The sequence below is a fragment of the Callionymus lyra genome, chromosome 4 (assembly GCF_982586985.1).
Source record: "Callionymus lyra chromosome 4, fCalLyr1.hap1.1, whole genome shotgun sequence".
Taxonomy (NCBI): Eukaryota; Metazoa; Chordata; class Actinopteri; order Syngnathiformes; family Callionymidae; genus Callionymus; species Callionymus lyra.
Window position 1 is genome coordinate 5,495,707 of NC_141821.1, and position 18,664 is coordinate 5,514,370.

Sequence of the window (18,664 nt, forward strand, 5' to 3'; positions counted from 1 at the left end):
CATACTGAATGTATTTTTGTACCAGATTATATAAGAGATGTTAAGAAAGATAAATGTATTAAATAAATGTTAGAAAATATTATGGGTAATTATTTGTATAATATCATAATTTCCAGACTAAAGTGCCTCTGAATGTGTGAAGGAAAAAAAACAAAAAACTTTTAAGGTCTTGATCACAATTACTCCTTCCATCCTTCCCACTATCAGAAATATACATATATAGATTGCACCTGTTGGTAAACCAAAAAAGTGCATGTTGTAACATGATAATTTAGCACTTTTTTTCAATTGAATTAACTCTTTTCTGAGAGCAATTGTGCAAATCAGCTGTGAAACGACATTACCATGGCAACCATAATAATGTCAATTTCTGGCCAATCTTTTGTCATCTTATTTACGCTGCCGTCTCCAACAACTCATTGTCAATTCAATCATCCCAAACTTCCATACTTCCTTCTTGAACGGCCATGGGAACGACCATGTTTTTAGTCGCGTTGTCTTTTCTGTATCACCCTTTTGTTTCCTGCTAGAGCGCCTCCTGTAGGCTGTAACCTGTAAAAATCCATAGATTAGCTGCATTGTTGCCTTAACTAAAAGTCACTTCACTGCCTGCCAGTTTCTTTCAGGATCAACTTTAAAATTCTGGTTCTTACTTTCAGATCTATTCATGGTCAGACCTTCCATCAGTGATCTGATCCAGACTTACAACCCAGCTCGGGCTCTGAGGTCTGTGGATCAGATTTCAGAGTTTGAAAGTGATGCCAGGTTTCATTGAATTAGTAGATCTGAGTCAAATGTTATGAAGCAGAGAGTGACATATAGTGGTTTTTCAAAATGAAGATACTGAGTCATGATGCCTCATCAGCCGTTTCATGATATCAAACCATCTCTACCTAAAACCATTGCCCTTCATGATGGCTTGGCTTTCAGCAAGAGTGTCGTGGAGATGTTGTTAACCATTTTTACAAGTTCAAATTAACCTAAATGAATCATTAGCCATACGTTTATCCACTTAGGCAGATTTGTGGGATCATAAAACTCAAACCTGGGACACATTGACTTCTCATAAAACTTCATCCTGGTGAGACGGGGGCCGTTTTGTCCGGAAAATAAGTAGCTGTGCCCGAGGTTACCGACATAGCAGGGTTGTCCAGTGCATTTATGAAAAATGCTACAGAAAAAACCTATTGGTTTTGCCATGGACTCCTGATACGCTGCCGTCTCCTCTGTATTTCAAGCTCTTTCCCACTGTTACTATGTTGTAAGGTTTTTCCTCCCGGGGCCTCACACGAGTTTCCACACGGAGAAGGAGGAAAAGCCACACAATGAGGGCAAAAGTGTTTCATGAACTGTTGCGGGAGCAGAACGTTTTTTTAATTGGGGGTGAACTCTGTGGCAGGTTGGATTTATTTTGGTGAAAAGCCGCTGCCATGGGACGGCTCGCCTGTGCGCCAGTTCTCAGTTTGACAAAAAGATGAAGACATATGCGACGGGCTATTTGCAGTCGGTGTAAAGATCTGACTGTGCACTCGTCTTCACTCGCACGGGTAGAATCTGTCTCTGCGAGTGGACCTGCTCCTGTGCTGTGGACCATTTTCTCGCTTAAAAACATATGAAAGTTGACCATTATTAAGCCAAATTTCAAGTGGCTTTGAAACAAAAGAAATGTATTTGAAAAGAACCCAGTGAATACAAAAAGCCAAAACAATAACGTGTCATCTGCAAAAGAGAATTGAAAATGAAATTGTCCTGACAGGAACCTTGAGATGTCAAATGCCAAGTCAACGTAATCAACTATAAAAAAAAAAGCCAGGCTTACTTTTAAGGTCTTGATCACAATTACTCCTTCCATCCTTCCCACGGTCTGAAATAATTTGGCACTTGGATTGAATTGAATAGAAAATAATTGAAGATGCTTCAAAAACAAAGACAGGGAAATATCGGTGTTTGTTTCACACCATCGTAACTGATACAGATTGACACTCGATGTAACCTCATTTCCATTGGATAGAGAAGGAGAATTAATTCAAAAGAGCACGAATGGAAATTGTTTGCAACATTTACACTGCAGAAAATGAAATCTCTGCAACGTTTTTAAAGGGATAGTTTACCCAGTTACAGGCAGAATTGTATGTCCTTATGGTGGTGGTGAGAACTTTAAAAACGTTTCTAAGATCAGGAATGATGTCTCCGCAAGGAAGTAAAATAACTGAAGTATGTTTATGTATCATCCTTGTGGAAGATTCATTTTGACTTTAAACAAGCGATTGACGATGTTTTGTCAGAAATGATGGTCGCAAATCCGGCTTTCTTGGTCCAACACTTTTAAACATCCAAATACCTCCATACTGCTGGTTTGTAATATTGAAGCACTGACCAGAAAAAGGTGTTCTGAAAAAGTTGAAATAATCAGTAGAAAGCTAATGCACAGAAGAAAAATGGTTCCTAGTGTCTGCCATAAATTTGTTTAACTCTTTTCGGAAATAGTTTCTTGTGTCGAGGAACATATCAGTCGAGCATTATGGAGGTATTTGGATGTTTTTAAAGTTCTCACCACCACCATACAGACATACTGCGTTTCTGACTGTAACAAGGTAAACTATCCCTTTAAAATGTCGCGTAGATTTCATTTTCTGCGGTTTAAATGTGGCAAACATTTTCCATTCGTGCTCTTTTGAATTAATTCTCCTTCTCTATCCAATGGAAATGAGGTTACATCAAGTGTCAATCTGTAACAGTTACGATGGTGTGAAACAAACACCGATATTTCCCAGTCCTTGTTTTTGAAGCATCTTCAATTATTTTCTATTCAATTCAATTCAAGTGCCACATTTTTTCAGACCGTGGGAAGGATGAAAGGAGTAATTGTGATCAAGACCTTAAAAGTAAGCCTGGCCTTTTTTCTTTTTTTTATAGTTGATAATGTTTACCTGGCCTTTGACATCTCAAGGTTCCTGTCAGGACAATTCCATTTTCAATTCTCTTTTTCAGATGACATATTATTGTAGGCTTTTGTGTATTCACATTTTTTTAAGAGAGAAAATGGTTCCTATTTTGGTTTTACTTTTAAATGTCATTACTGGGACTATGAATGTTGGCTGAAGCTCCTCTATTGCACATCTGCTTAAAAACCATTTCCTCTCAGCTTAGTTCATACATTCTTTTTTTCTCCACAGCTGGTCTGCTTAAGTACCATAATGAGATCTCAGCAAATCTGAAATTACCGACCGTCACACACAGGGCAGTAATTCTCATCCACACATGTCTTATGTTTTATTCATGTCTACTCTTTGGCCATAAGCAGTCGCAGAAGCCTCTCGCTCACCCATATAAACAGGCCGACCAACAACAAAATGAATTACTCATGATTCATTAGCAATTAATGGTCCTCGTTCTGCGCTTTCATTTCCAATTAGCACTGGTGAAGGGACTAAATATGTCTGTCGACAGAACCAGCTCTCGTTCTTGCTTTGTCTCGCTGTCGTTCGGCAGCTCGTATCCGGTTCACAGGTTGTGTTTGTGAAGTTTCATATTTATCTGGATTTGTTTTCTGCTGCTTTTTTTAAAATGAATGTCATGCTGGACTGTTATTTGCCTTTGATCTTGTGTTTCCACCCCTCTGTGTGTTTGTGTGCACCAGGTCAACATCGCTCTCTCGGACCAAACATCTCAAAAGTGCGGAGCTTGAAGTTGGACAGCAGCATCTGGAGCAATGAGCTCGTAGAGGTTTGTACATTCAGTACATCTGCATCTGAGAGGTACAGAAGCGCAGTACTGCCAGTTTGATTGTTTTTCTTTTTACCATGCTTCTCATTTGAATGCATTTCAAACACTTTTAAACATATTTCCAATTGTCATTCAAAGTAGGTTAAAGTGTTAATTCAAAGATATGTATGTTTTTTTCTTTTTTGTAACATTGACAGCTGTTAAGGTAAGGTAAGGTAAAACTTTATTGATCGGCACACGATGCAATGTTTCTGAAGTATGTTTCACTAAACTTCAAAATGACATAGTGCTTTGCTTAAAGATTATTCTTACATCGCCATGTCTCTATAAGTAGATGGATTGATGGATAGATAAAGTAAGGTAAGGTAAGGTAAAACTTTATTGATCCCTCAGGAGGTCTCCTTCGGGAAATTGTTTTTTTCCAATAGCTACAGATGGATAGATGGTGGGATGGATAGATGGATAGATAGCTATATACAGTAGATAGATGAATAGATGGATAGATAGATAGATAGATGGATAGATGGATATATATATATACAGTGGATAGATGAATAGATGGATAGATAGCTATATACAGTAGATAGATGAATATATAGATAGATAGATAGATAGATAGATAGATAGATAGATAGATAGATAGATAGATACATAGATAGATAGATAGATAGATAGATAGATAGATAGATACATAGATGGATAGATGGATAGATAGATAGATAGATAGATAGATAGATAGATAGATAGATAGATAGATAGATAGATAGATAGATACATAGATGGATAGATAGATAGATAGATAGATAGATAGATAGATAGATAGATAGATAGATAGATAGATAGATAGATAGATAGATACATAAATACATAAATACATAGATGGATAGATATATACAGTGGATAGATGGATAGATGGATACGTAGATGGATAGATAGATTGATGGATAGATACATAGATACATAGATTGATGGATGGATGGATGGATGGATAGATGCATGGATGGATGGGTAGATGGATAGATAGATGGATGGATAGATGCATGGATAGATGCATGGATAGATGCATGGATAGATGGATGGATAGAATATAAAGAGTATAGTATTCATAATTAGGCAGACAATCTATTTGACTCAGAGCAGTCCCTTGTATCACTAGTCAGGCCAGTATCACATCCTCTATAAATACAAGGTTTATTAAACTAATAATACATTACATAATTGTATTGATGTCTTTGAAATGCTATGCTATTTGGCTAATCAACTTTGCAGGCTTGGTATCTCACATTCAGCAGCTCAGCTGGAAGCAAAATAAAACACTTCACATAATGCTGCATTCTATTTCCATATTCCTTTAAAACAGGTTGTTAAACACGTAGAAACCTGTTTAACAACCTGTTAAAACGAACAAAATAACCAATCAAACAATTTCTAATCACGTTGGCAGTACTACCGTAGAGAGGGAAGTCACTAAAGAACACAGAGAGAAAGAATGAAACAGATATTTGCATTTTAAATTTCACTCAGATTTTTTTTTTCAGCTCTTTTTGGCGATAGGAAACCGGAACGCCAACACTTTCTGGGCCGCAAATCTTCCCGTTGACGAGGAAATCTACGGCGGCGCTTCGGCAGAACAACGCGCCACATTCATCCGCCGAAAGTACCGCGAGAGAAAGTACCGGAACATTTTGGAGGGCTTTAACGACTTGGACGAAATAAATCAGGTGTGCATTAAGAGAGACTACATGGTTGCAGCTACTGCTCGCAGCTCGTCTTCAGTCTCAGCCAAGAATTGACTTTTCTATTTTTAGCCATCGGACTTCTTTTCTTGGAGCAGACATTCTGCTGGCAACTGGAAGTTAGTACCTACACTTGCTGCATATTTGCTTGGACACCTGGGATCTGGCATACGCCACCAGATAAATACTCCACTATAGCTTGGTGACCTTTTGACAGTGAGTGAAAGTCTGCAGTTGTCAAAGGCAACTTCTTATCGATCTGAGCGTTACAGATTTTGCCTTCAGGGCATCACCTAAGCATCTCGGCTGGGTTTTTTTTTTGGCTTCTTAAAAAACAGTGTATGTTTTTTTGGCTGCTTCTTAAAGGATGCAAATGCCTTGTGCATTTAAAAGCTGACAAACGACTTAGCGAGTGCCTGCGTCAGCTGTTATGCTAATGTGTGTTGTTTTCCTACTTGGAAAGGAGGAGGAAGAAGATTAGAAGGATGCGGACGAGTGTCTGGGAGAGCAAGGTGAAAAAGTCTTTGAGGATGCGGTCACTGTTTAGTTATAATAATGCATCATATTTTTAGAGCGATTTATGACACACAAAGATGCTTTACAAAGCACAGGACTGAAGTACCAAAGGACAATAATACGTATGAATTAAATACATATTAATTATATTAAAAAGACAATCAATAAAATCGTGTGTGCTTATGAAATAGATAATAAATACCTTGTTATTCATATTTATACCAAAATAATCTGGTTGTTGAGCTATAAAATATAATCCATTTTCTCAGAGTAGTAGTATTAGATGTGAGCTGATGGAATTTTTTCAAAGTATTCTGTTGTGTGGGTAGCATAAGCGAAGAAAGACCCTCTCCATGGTAGGTTGTGAATACACTGAACCTACTTTACTTTTATAACTGGTTTCCTGCTTGAATGACATGGTCGACATCTGACCCACGATGTCATGTAGCTAAACTAGAAATCGATCCTATTTAAACGTGGAAAACAGGGACCTTGCTTTGGATATGATGGATATCAATTAGTTTTATTTTCTAGTTGGCAATATTAAACTCAGGCCTGGTTGCAGGTGTGTTTAATATCGTTTTACTTCTTAAAGTAAAAACAAAGTTATTGCATCATCCTATTTTCCAGCCAGAAAACAGTACATTGTGTAGCAGGTGATTTTGTTCAGCTATGGAACAAAGAGAGACACTTTTCTCTTCTCCCCAACATGTCAGCCGTGATGGTGTGCAAATACCCTTTCTGACGAAGGTTTGCAACGAGGAGTGGTATGTTGCAATATTTTACATTTGCAGTCAGAACAGGAAACCTTGGATTTTTTTTTAAGCAAGACATTTTGACACTGGTTTTCCATTCGGAGAATAAATGAAACTCCAACTGAAAGTTAAACCTGCAAAACCTTGTTTGAGGAAGATTTTTCCATGTTAATTTCGAGGATATTTTTTGTTCAAATGCACATGTTTGTTTTGTGGCAGTTACTAACTTTGTTCAACGGATATTTTGACAGTTGAATGAAGCAGGGCAGACTAAGTGACATATAAATGTTCTGCCGATAAGACAAGAGAAAAAAAAAGGAAAGCAATAGAACCGTCTGCCTTTAAAAAAAAAAAAACTTCTGCGACATCGGATCCAGATCTATTAGTGTGTTTGTGACTCTCACGTCGCCCGACTCCTCATTATTGGTGCTAAAATTACAACCGTCCCTCTAAAAACAAATATAGGTCGCAGGATCAGCGGAAAAAAATGACGAGCCTTTTAAAATATATGGATAACAAAGAAAACATGAAAAACAAAGTATTTTTAACATAAACAAGTCTGCTGAGCTTAAGCTCATTGGACAAGTCGTCCCATCTCTGCGCCACATTTACTTAAGTATGAAATAGCAACAGCTATAAAGCGGCGGCTCCTCTGGGACTCGCCTACAAAGTGAGTAACACAAGCAATTTGCTTGTTGACATTCATGATATTTTTGAAGTCGTTTAATAGGCTTTTATTAACCCCGGGGTCAACACCGGCGTCGAGACTGCATTTAAAGTGCCAGTTTGAGTAAAGTTGCGTAAAAATGAAGTGATTTATACCTGACTCCATCGATATACGTCCTTAAATGGTCTTTTTTATTCTGCTAAACTCCTCCGTTCCTCCGTCTGTATTTCACTCCTCCTTCTTATTCCCATGTTTCCCATTAGAAGCTCATATCCCAGTGACCTCCGCGGAGTCTCGGCAGGCCAAGTGACCTAGAGAGAAGGGTGTCAAAGGACCTTCTTATATCATTACACACACTCACACACACGCCAAACCCTCCAGTGGTCGCGGTAATTGCTATGACACGGAAGGTCATTTCCAGAGACGATACGGAATAAGACCAGGTTGCATGAGACACCATAATCTGACCCAGCGGAGTCTCCTTGCAGATGAGGGGAAACGAAGGGAGTTGATCCAGATTTTCAACCTTTTTCTTCCTCCAGACTGTGGACATTGACCGGCATATTTAACAGTCGAAGTTCCTTTACTGTCGTATCGACACAGAGTGTGTGTGTGTGTTGGTTGCTCAGGTGTGCGTGCATAAGGTTCACAACACTTTTGGACACACACTGTTTTCTTGTGACAGATCGATGCGACATCCAGACCTGGTCCAAGGCGGATAAAAGGAAAAGGTTGCTCAGTGAGATTGTTCCGTTTGCCACTCGACTTTACTGTTGGTCCACTTTGTTGGGGGTCACTGTGCGCGGGTCTGATGGAGAAGGAGGGTCAGAGGAATGGTTTTCTAGCTTTTATAGATACAGGCTCCTGAATCATTGTCAGAAAATGTTAACAAGAGTTTTCCTCTACGTACTTTTAAACAGTATTTTTAGTTAGTTAGGGTTTATATATCAATCATTTTTAGATTATCAAGATTTCTAATTATTTTGTGTCTTTACAGATCTGATCCTTTTAATTATGTTCCACAGTCAATCTGGTTCGATCTAGTTTCAGCTCCCTCAGTTTGAATATAGCTGGTACATCAGGACCATTCATACCCAGTATGAAAAAAAACGTGACTGAAGCGTTATGTTATGAGCATACATTAACGTTATGTCACGCTAAATGTGGACAAAACTGAAACACTGGTGATTGCTCCTGAAGATAAGGTTCCAGGGTTCAGTCAGTACTTGGGTGACTTAGGTCGGTCTGTCAAACTGAGCCTGAGAAAACTGGGTGTTGTATTTGATAAAGACATGTCTCTTGTTCAACACTGAAGAAAACTGACCAGAAACTGTTTCCTTCAACTGAGAAAAATCTCTAAAGGAAAATGTTGTCAGAACATGATCTGGATCTTATAATCCATGCGTTTGTTTCTTCTCGTCTGGACTATTGTAACAGTTTGTTTTCATGTCTTAACAAGAAGGATCTGTCTCGTCTGCAGTTGATTCAGAACTCTGCAGCGAGAATTCTAACCCGCTCTAGTAGAAGAACTCACATTTCTCCGATCCTTAAAACTCTTCACTGGCTTCCAGTTTCTTTCAGGATCAACTTTAAAATTCTGGTTCTTACTTTCAGATCTATTCATGGTCAGGCTCCTCCTTACATCACTGATCTGATCCAGCCTTACACCCCAGCTCGGGCTTTGAGGTCTGTGGATCAGAATCTACTTATGGTTCCTGAACACGGTTCAGGACCAGAGGAGAGAAATCTTTTCAGGCTGTTGCTCCTAAGCTTTGGAACGATCTTCTCTCTCTTTGCGCTTGATGGATCTACTGACTCCTTTAAGAAACATGTTAAGACGTTTCTATTTGTTCAGGCTTTTCCTTGATTTTCTGGAACTCCTGTGTTGTTCTCAGTATTATCTTGATCTTTAAAGTATGTGTTATGTTATCTGTGTTGTGTTAATTTGTGCTATGTTAATTTGCTTTATTTTAAATTCTGCATTATGTTATTTTGCGTTATGTTATTTAGCGCTGTTATTTTCGCATTATTTGAGTTTACTTTATTTTATTTTGCTTTATTTTTAATTTTGCATAATGTAACTTTGCTTTATTTTATATTTTGTGATATGTTATTTGGCGTTATCTCATGTCGCGTTATCTTATCTTATGTTATGTTAGGTTGTGTTATGTGTCACGTTATGTTACGTCGGGTTATGTTACGTTCTGTTACGTTAGATATCTAAGGTTGTGTAACATTGCTTTCAGTTCTACTCCATTATATCAGGTTATGTTTGGTCACATTATGCCAAGTGTTTATGTCGTTTTATTTATCAATAAGATGGTTGTGAAGATGGGTCCAGAGTTAGCTAGCTAGGTAGGTCGATTCATGTTGGTTTATCATATTAATATAAATTGCTGGTGAAGATAAGAAATTACTTACTTTCTTTTCAAAATCTCAACCTCAATCTGAAATCTAAACCCTGGGAAACTACTCTGAAGTTAATAAGCCTGGACTTGTAATGAAGATCATTGTTAAGAAGAATCCTACACTGTGATCCAAAGTTTATGATAATAATATTAGTTCTAGAATTCTGATTTCCTAGTAGACAATAGTTACTTGTATTGGTTTTAACAAACAAATGTCTTGTAAAGTGTCCCTTAAGTGAACCTTTGGCAGTTGAATAAACAAGACTGGTCAGACCTTTGGAAGACTAAACGTGCACTAGACAAAAGAAATGGACTAAAATGAAATTGTCATAAAAAAGAAAAATGTTCTTTGCTTGGCCTCAGCTTTGGTCTCCATGTGTAAAAGTGTAATAGCAGTGTTTGATAACAGAGTTGTGACTCGTGTATCGTATCACACGTAACAATCAACGGTTTCATAACGTTTGCGTCGTGATATTATATCAAATTAGAGTTAATGTCAGAGTATCTCTCTTTATCTAACTTCCACTTTTATTATTCCTTTGTTTTCATGCTTGAATTCCCACTAATCCGCTCTCGGATATGAGCAGTTTCATTACACTTCAAATGGGCCATTTATCCTGCTCTTATTTGCTGTACAACTTTTTCACAGAGATTAAAGCCATAATGACTCCCACAGGGAGTATTAAAGTTTGATCTTATTTTAACTTCTCTTCAGAGAAGCCCTTTTTTCAGATTTTATATGCTCTTGCAATGTCGTTTAATAGACTCTTTGTCCTCTATCAAGCTGTACACAAAGACGATGCAGCGCGAGCGGCTATTTTATTTCCCCACTGTCACTATTTTATGTATTTATCCACCAAAAGCTTCTCAGAAATGCAGCAAGATGTTGATTAGTCTCCTACATGGTAGACAAGGAGTGACAGGAAGACTTGCATGAATAAGATTTGCAGCTTTGAAGTGTATCAGCCTTTATGAATCTGATTTACAGCAGTGTCAGGATGACGAATAGCGTCTTATCTCACACCTGCATTATTGAGGAGCGGGTTCTCCAGGGATCCTGGTGGACCCGAGGTGGTCCCAGGCGTGGTGCAGATCCTCATTTTGTATCTTCACTTACCTTCCTAATGTCTTCGCAGGCTCTGTGCACCGCCGTGGTCACGTCCGACGTCCTGCGGACGATGGCGCTGGTGTTCAGCGGCGCAGATGTTATGTGCGCCACCCGGGACCCCGCCTGCTCCACCCCGTACCTCCTGGCACAGCGCGCCGGGCAAAAACTGCAGATGGAGTTTCTGCACCAAAACAAACTCTCGGGTGAGTTCGATGGACACGTTATGAGCCAGTTTGAGTCGGCCTTGATTTCTCATCGCAAACATCAGAGGCTAATGATGACTTGTGTGTATTTGTATTTATTTCCCTGTCGTTTAAACATGATACACGCTCTAGGTCTGAGGGCCAAACTACCAATTAGAACATGTTGTTACCGGATATTACAACTCCATTTTAACTTTTCAGTCATACTGATTCTTTATTTTACTTGTTTTAAATTCATCTTGATTATATTTCTAAAACGGACCATTAATAAAAAAATTGACAAGTGTTGGTTTTCCGGGTTATGGATGATTCTCTTGAACTGAGAATGTTCATGTTGATATCCTGACCTATACACATTATTTTCTTTAAGATAAGATAAGGGAGACGGGTTATACATGGACTTTCAGTTACAGTAAAAATCATGATGAAAATGGAATTTACTTTGTGAGTTTTTGATTGATAACACTTTATGTTGAATTCATACTTGGTTAATGAATTGTATATAAGAAGGTTCAGAGTAGACTGTACTTTCTGAGGAGGCTTCGATCATTTAACATCTGCAAGAAGCTCCTCTGCATGTTCTACCAGTCTGTGGTGGCCAGTGTTCTATGCTGTGGTGTGTTGGGGTGAAAATGTGTCCAAGAGGAGTGTCAACAGGTTGGACAGATTGATCAGGAGGGCTGGCTCTGTGGTTGGCATGAAGCTGGACTCACTGGTGACAGTTGCTGAGAGGAGATCACTGAACCTTCGAAATCAATCGGCAACATAAAAATTGATTTATAGGAAACTAAAATGTCAGCATTTTTTATTTACTTAAACTAGACGGGTTAGACTTTCTTATGATAGATACTTCTCATCTACTCTACAGCCTTAACTTACCATAATCAAAAACAGCTATTTAACTATTAGACTATCATGTTTTCTTTCATATATACTATTAAATTGAGGTAAAGACAAATTTCAAAATTTCACCTAAATTCACTTCATTTTATCTGTATTCTTTTGACATTTAAACATGAATTATTACCTGTAATTCCAAGTCATTTCAACCACATAAAAAGTTGATGAATACCTTGATTTCCAATGGTGATTAACCAATAAACAATATTCTGTATTTTTTAACGAAATTACCAGTAAAATGAAGTGAATTTAGGTGAAATTTGTCAATTTCTCAATTTGCCTGACAACTCCTAATTGTTGACTCAGCATTCTACATCAAAAAATACGTATGGCGAGCAATAATGATAAGAAAACAAACAAGTAAATAAATGTGTTGCTTGTTTATCGTGGTTTGGTTCTTGTGTGGAAGATTAAGGCATCATGAAGAGAGTGCAGTGACTCACTCAGTCACAGCCCTTTTATAGGACACTTTGTCCCCTGTGTGGGAGTCATTGTGTACTCGTACCCCTTCTGGTCCAGTGTTCAATCCGTCACTTCCTTGTGACTGTAAAGAACGACGTGTTAAATCCACGAGTGCGAGGATGGATTTGTTATCGCCGGAGCTGGTATTCTTTTGTTCCAACACTGATGTTCTGCCAGATGTGGTCTGTCTCATCCTCACCACTGGTTGTGTTTGGTCTGCATGGCCCTCACACTGAGCCGATGACGAGATCGAGTGGAATTAAAAAAAAAAAAGAAGTGAGAGAGGACGTTAGCCGGGGGTCTGGGGAGACTCTTCTCTGCGACTGTAATTTTTACATAATGTATGAGCTGCATCTGTGCACTCTTGCAGGAGCCCAGACTGTCAAGAGATGCCTAATAAGCACGGGTCACCTGGTCGTCACGGTGACGGCCATTACTTGGACACCCATGCAATGGGGCGGAAATACTTGTTTATATTTTGTGTGTGTGTTGCTGGTTTTTTTTTTAGCCTGAATTGTGTTGAGAGATTGTCGGCGTGCTCGTTAAGAGTCTGGAAGTGGACGAATGGACGAATCTAATGGATCCTTGTGTCCCCTGCATGAAAACAAAACCCTCCAAGATCGACTATTTTAGGTGAAAAAACACTACTCTTGAGAAGAGTCTGATATGAATCATGATGTATTGACGAATTTTCATGAAGTCCTTATTTCCAGAGTCCACTAGATGTCAATCTTTGCTCTGTAATCTATTGCTTTGAACAACTATTCACAACCTCACAATATTTTTTAAACCGAGGGCACCCCTGGATCTCCTGTTTAAAAATGGGATGTTCTTCATGAAGCTTCCCGAAGAACCTTATTTTCAGAGTCCACTAGATGTCACTCTTTGCTCTAAATCGATTTCCCCCCCACTATTCTAAAGGAATTTCAAATCATTTTTAAACTGACGGCGCCACCTATTGACCTCTAAAAAATACCATAATGCTTCATGAAGTTTCATGAATCTCTAGCACATTAGTTGTCACACTCTGCTTTACAATCTATTGATTTTTTATTGCTATTCTATTGAAATCTCACATCATTCCTTAAACTTGGGGCACTTTACTTGTAATAATTGGACAATGATTCATGAAGCTTCATCAAAGCACCTTCTGTTCCGAGTCCTCTAGATGGCAGTATCTGCTCTGTAATCCAATGCTTTGAACAGCTTTTCAATTGAAATCTCACTCATCATCTTTAAACTAAAGGTGTGCCACCGACTTTTTTTTAAACAAATAGGACAATCCTTGATGAAGCTTCATGAAGCACCTTCTGTTCAGAGCCCACTGGATGTCAGTCTCGGCTCTTTAATCCATTTCTTTGAACAACTATCCTATTTAAACCTCACATCATTTATAAACTGAGGGCTCCACCTATTGAGCCACTCAAAATATGACACAGTTTCATGAAGCTTCATTAGCCCATGACTATCTATTGGTCTCCGGTATACAGTACAACCAGCCAAGGGGAAGACACAGTGGTAAAACGTGTTTTTTAGCATTTTATTTCTTTAATTAGGATTTTCTCTTGGATGTAGATATATTTGTCATCGTCTTGTGTCTGTGTCGTCTCCTTTTTAGTTGCTCCTTTTAATGATCTTTGAATCCTGGATTCCTCTCCGGAGTATTCTTGCAGTCTTTGTGTCAGACACATCGCTGTGAAAACCCTCTCATCGGTCATTTTCTTTTTCTTCATTTCTGTTGTTGTCGTTCCATATTTTCACTCCTATTATCGAGTGTTTTTTGCTCTCAGTGTGGTTCAAGCATATGGTTGGGAGAGATTTCCTCTTCGTCTGGGTTCCTGTTCATGAGATGTTGGTCCAGTATCAATCCATTTATTGCTCTGTCTGTACATGAACATCATTGATCGTCACCTTATGAGCTCAAGCGAGTCCACTATTTTTGATTTTACAAACATCTGTTTGATCCTTGGCTTCGACCCAATGTTTTTTGTTTTTACTCTAGTTTTTTTTTTTTCACAGTATTCCTAATTTCTTTTTAATAAATTGTGTTTATTTCAACTGCAATATCTTTTCAAAATTAACTCAAGACACAGTTTACATAAGACTATATTGGCGAAAGAAAAATAGGATCCAGCCAATCAACAATAAGTGAATCACAGCCTGAGGAACAACTTTCTTCTAGAAGGCAGAAACCCTGACCAGAACCGGACTCGGTGTTCACAGCCTTCTGCTGCTACCGGCTAGGAGGGTGGTTGGGAGGTAGACTGATGGATGAAAAAAAAGGGAGAGAGGATGCAGTGAGAGAAAGGAGTATAGAGTAGGACAGCCGAGTAGTATGCTAGTAGTACTTCACAATTAATTTTCTTCAGATTCGAGTAACCTCCTGGTACCCAAGTTCACTTTTGATCCATCCATGTCCTGGCCTGTGAATCCAAAAACTTTTATTTAGAGATTGAAGGAATTTATTGGAATTGTACTCGCACAATTATTTTCAGAGGCCTGTCGAAGACATCAATATGACAGCAACATGAACAAAAATATAATACATGAGCGCTGGTCCGCACAGAAGAGCTGTAGGTCATCGTTCTGGAAGGCTGATTCTTGAATGTTGTTTTTTTTAAGAGGTTTCTAGGTCAAGTTCCTGCTAGCATTTTAGCTTCTTCTGCGTCTTACCTCTCTTTTGTCTGACTTTGCAGTGATTCCCTTTGACTTTTAGGTGTACACCAGTTCAGAGCTTAGGTGTAACTGTGGTGTAGGAATGTACCTTAACCCATGAGTTGTCTCTGGAGCAAGATGAACGACCTCCCTGGATCATAAGGCGCATTAGGAGAAACAAAAACAGTCAGATAAGTCAGACTTCGCAAGTGGTGCGGCTTCATAGTACCCAAAATGTAATTATAATTTAACCTGTACGGGTATACGCACCTGGTTTGAGTCCAGTAAGTACAACCAGAGTTACAAATACCTTGTGTATATCAGGGTTTATGTTCTGACAACCCAGCGCAATTAAGAAAATCCACCAAATAGTGAACGCTTGAGGTCTCATAATCCCACCTCACACTTTTTGTGAACCTTTCCCAAGCTGCCCGTAACATTTCCCACATCCTTCCCCTGTTTATGAACTCTCAAAAATCTATATATTTTTGACAAAACGAAATTATTAAAGAATACTCACCTTGTTAAATATATACAGTATTATGGTTCCTCTGATCGCGCTGCTCCATTGCAGCTCATTGACTGCCATATTTATTTAGCAAACTGAAGATTCATTTATTCTCGGTAGTTAACCGAGAATACCACAAACACTTTTTTTTTGTGGACCTTTGGGTCACTGTGACCCTAAGATAACAGGGTTAACTATGGTAGTTTTGATTTACAATTGTTTTCCAGCAAAAAGACCCAGAAAGACCTTTTTTTCACGTATAGCAGCTGCTTCATCCTGACCTTGTTCTTTTGTCTACGGAATTCCAGCGTCATACTTGCTTTTAGTGGTGAGAGGAGTGTATCCCCCTCTAATCTTTGTCGGTTTTATGTCGAGGGGTTTGATTTGTGTACAATTTGGAAAAGTCAGCTCTTGTAATTAGAGTTTGTACATGTATGTCGAGAGCTTATAGATGCAGTTGTTGTTTTTTCAGTCCTCACAATGGTGTTTTTCCTTCGCTGTCCACTGATGTCTTAACTTGCAAAGCGACCCCGTCCATGATGTCCTTCTCTGCAACTGTCCTTCGAAACATGGATTTCTGCTTCCACCTTGAATTCCCCTCTTTCATTGGCTTTTCCCTGAAGTATTATCTCATATATCAAAGCTGCTCATAAATCAAATAGAGTTAATAATAAATGGGGTGAACTGCTGACACGGCACCATTTTGGGTTGACAGTTCTGTATCCTTCTGTTTTTCTTTTTTCCATCTTTAGTTCTGACTTCAGGTCTGATGATAACGCCATTGTTTTGATAAGGAAAAAACAGGTAAAGGATACATACAGGATTATTATAATTGTTATTTCATGATCCATTTATATGAATTCAATGTTGTAAGGCACAAAGCTGCTGGGGTCTGTAATTATTTTTTTTATTTTTTTGCTGGTGCATGCGACTCCTATAAGACTTTTCAATTGAAAAGAAATTGAACTTTTGAAATGTGTTGGACCCAGTGTGCTGTCTGGCAGAAACTTGGAACAATTGGATCCTCGTAAGACTGTCGTCCCTGCTGACGGAGGGAGGAAGAGGCCAGAATGAAAGGGGGAACATCCAAAAAAAATGAGCCCAACACAAAGCTTGAAGTCATGCCAGAGATTAAAGATACTTCTGCCCAGGGTTGAATTCTGGATACTAGTTAGCTACAGTTATTTTGGCAGGGCGGACCAAGGACCACATTTTTGGCAGTGGCTTTTGCTCGAGGAAACAAACATGTTGAATCCACAAGTAACAACGATTTACTTTAACATGATGTGTGCAGTCAGTAGTTTCTCTTTATTGGACTATTACCGAGGACAGCGTGACCCAGCTAGTGTGACATAAAAGGGGCATCGCCAGGATCCAAAGCGATCATCCTTCCGATGACTACAGCTCATTTGCAACTCCTCGCTGCTTCATTCAATTCGTCGGTCACTTCATTAGCTTCTTTTCTGTCTGACTAGGTATGTTGGCCTCGGCGGACCACCTTCTGAAACCCGCACCTGCTCCGCCCAGAAAGACGGTGGCAGCGTGTTCATTTACATTTCCTTACAGCGCCATGAAAAGAAAAGCAGAGCGGCCACTGTTTCTCTCTAAGCCCTTGAGGGAAGCTTCAATGATGGCTCCATCCCTTATTATCAAACACCACTGTGCCGCGGCCTTGTATGTTTTATCTTTTTTTTCATGTAAGAAACATTCTCTGGTATTAAGCCGAGGAGAAAACCTGCCACCAGTACTTCCTATGTTGAAAGTTGGACCTTCAAAATGTATGACTATCTTTTCGTCTCAGATATGATAACAGGATTTTTTAAATCAAACCATTAAATGTAGTCACAATGTGTCAGATTAAGAATTAGACTTAATGCTAGTACATGGATGGATGGATGGATGGATGGATGGATGGATGGATGGATGGATGGATGGATGGATGGATGGATGGATGGATGGATGGATGGACGGACGGATGGATGGATGGATATACTTTATTAATCCCTCTGGAGATCTCCTTAAGAAAATAGGGTTTCCATTTCACAGCAGATGATAGTTTCATAAAAACAAGAATAAGAACAAATGTGCAAATAAAGGAAAAAAAGTGCAAAAATGAAGAAAATAGATAACGCAAAGAAAGGGATATACCTTTTTAAATAGTTAATATAATTATAATAAATATAATAATTTTACTTAGACAATGAATATAAATGTGGTTCTGATTTAGAGAATGTACAGCAACAGAGTTTACATGTCCGTCTGAAATATTTCTGAAGCACAGAGCTGTTAGTTCGCTGTTATGTATTCTTCACAATTTCACAAGCTGCTGTTTATTCAACTCCATAGGCTTCCACCAAACACAAACTTAAATTAGTTATTATACTTAAGGTCAAGGTCACTCCTTCAGAGACCAGTTCCTGGCACGAAGACATCTTTAATCCTCCCATGATTTTCTCACACAAGCTACAATCAGTGAGATAATCATATTATATCCGGTGAAGTTAATTTGATAAGTATACTTTAACTTGGGAATTTCTCATCACAAGGTCAGCTAACTAGATTTAGAAATATAAAATTGGATTACATAACCAAATTTAGATATACGCAATCTTTTTTTTCCTTTGACCATTTTAACAGAATTCATATGGATATTGCAAAAACACATTTTGTGGGTTTTATTTTATTTTTGAAAATTATTTTATCCCCAAATTGTATATAAACACAGACTCCTTACACAAAAATCTATTAAAAATGTATACTTGTCTTTACTCTATAACCGCTTTAGATGTTTGGAAAAAATTGAAATTGATACTAATACTCGGGCAAATATATGAAACCATTTTCAGGAGCACAAAGATTAAAAAAAGGAACAAATTCAAAGTAAATAGTTTTTATTAACTGCAAATTATTAAAAATGTATAAATAAACTTACAACGTTTAACAATCAAATTCAAATTTCGCTCATTTTCTACTCACCCTCATGTCGACTAAAGGTTGTGATTTTTTCAGAGTAATATTCT

At 38.4% G+C, this 18,664-nt stretch overlaps 1 protein-coding gene across 1 annotated transcript in view; it reads left to right on the forward strand.

Annotated features, from left to right (window-relative positions):
- The window catches only part of arap2 (ArfGAP with RhoGAP domain, ankyrin repeat and PH domain 2), a 151,509-nt gene that overhangs the window by 68,415 nt on the left and 64,430 nt on the right, over positions 1-18,664 (forward strand). Inside the window, exons 12-14 of the mRNA XM_087788548.1 lie at positions 3,641-3,726; positions 5,265-5,447; positions 10,945-11,119. Coding sequence (XP_087644674.1) covers positions 3,641-3,726; positions 5,265-5,447; positions 10,945-11,119 — 444 coding nt within the window. The remainder of the gene's footprint in view (positions 1-3,640; positions 3,727-5,264; positions 5,448-10,944; positions 11,120-18,664) is intronic.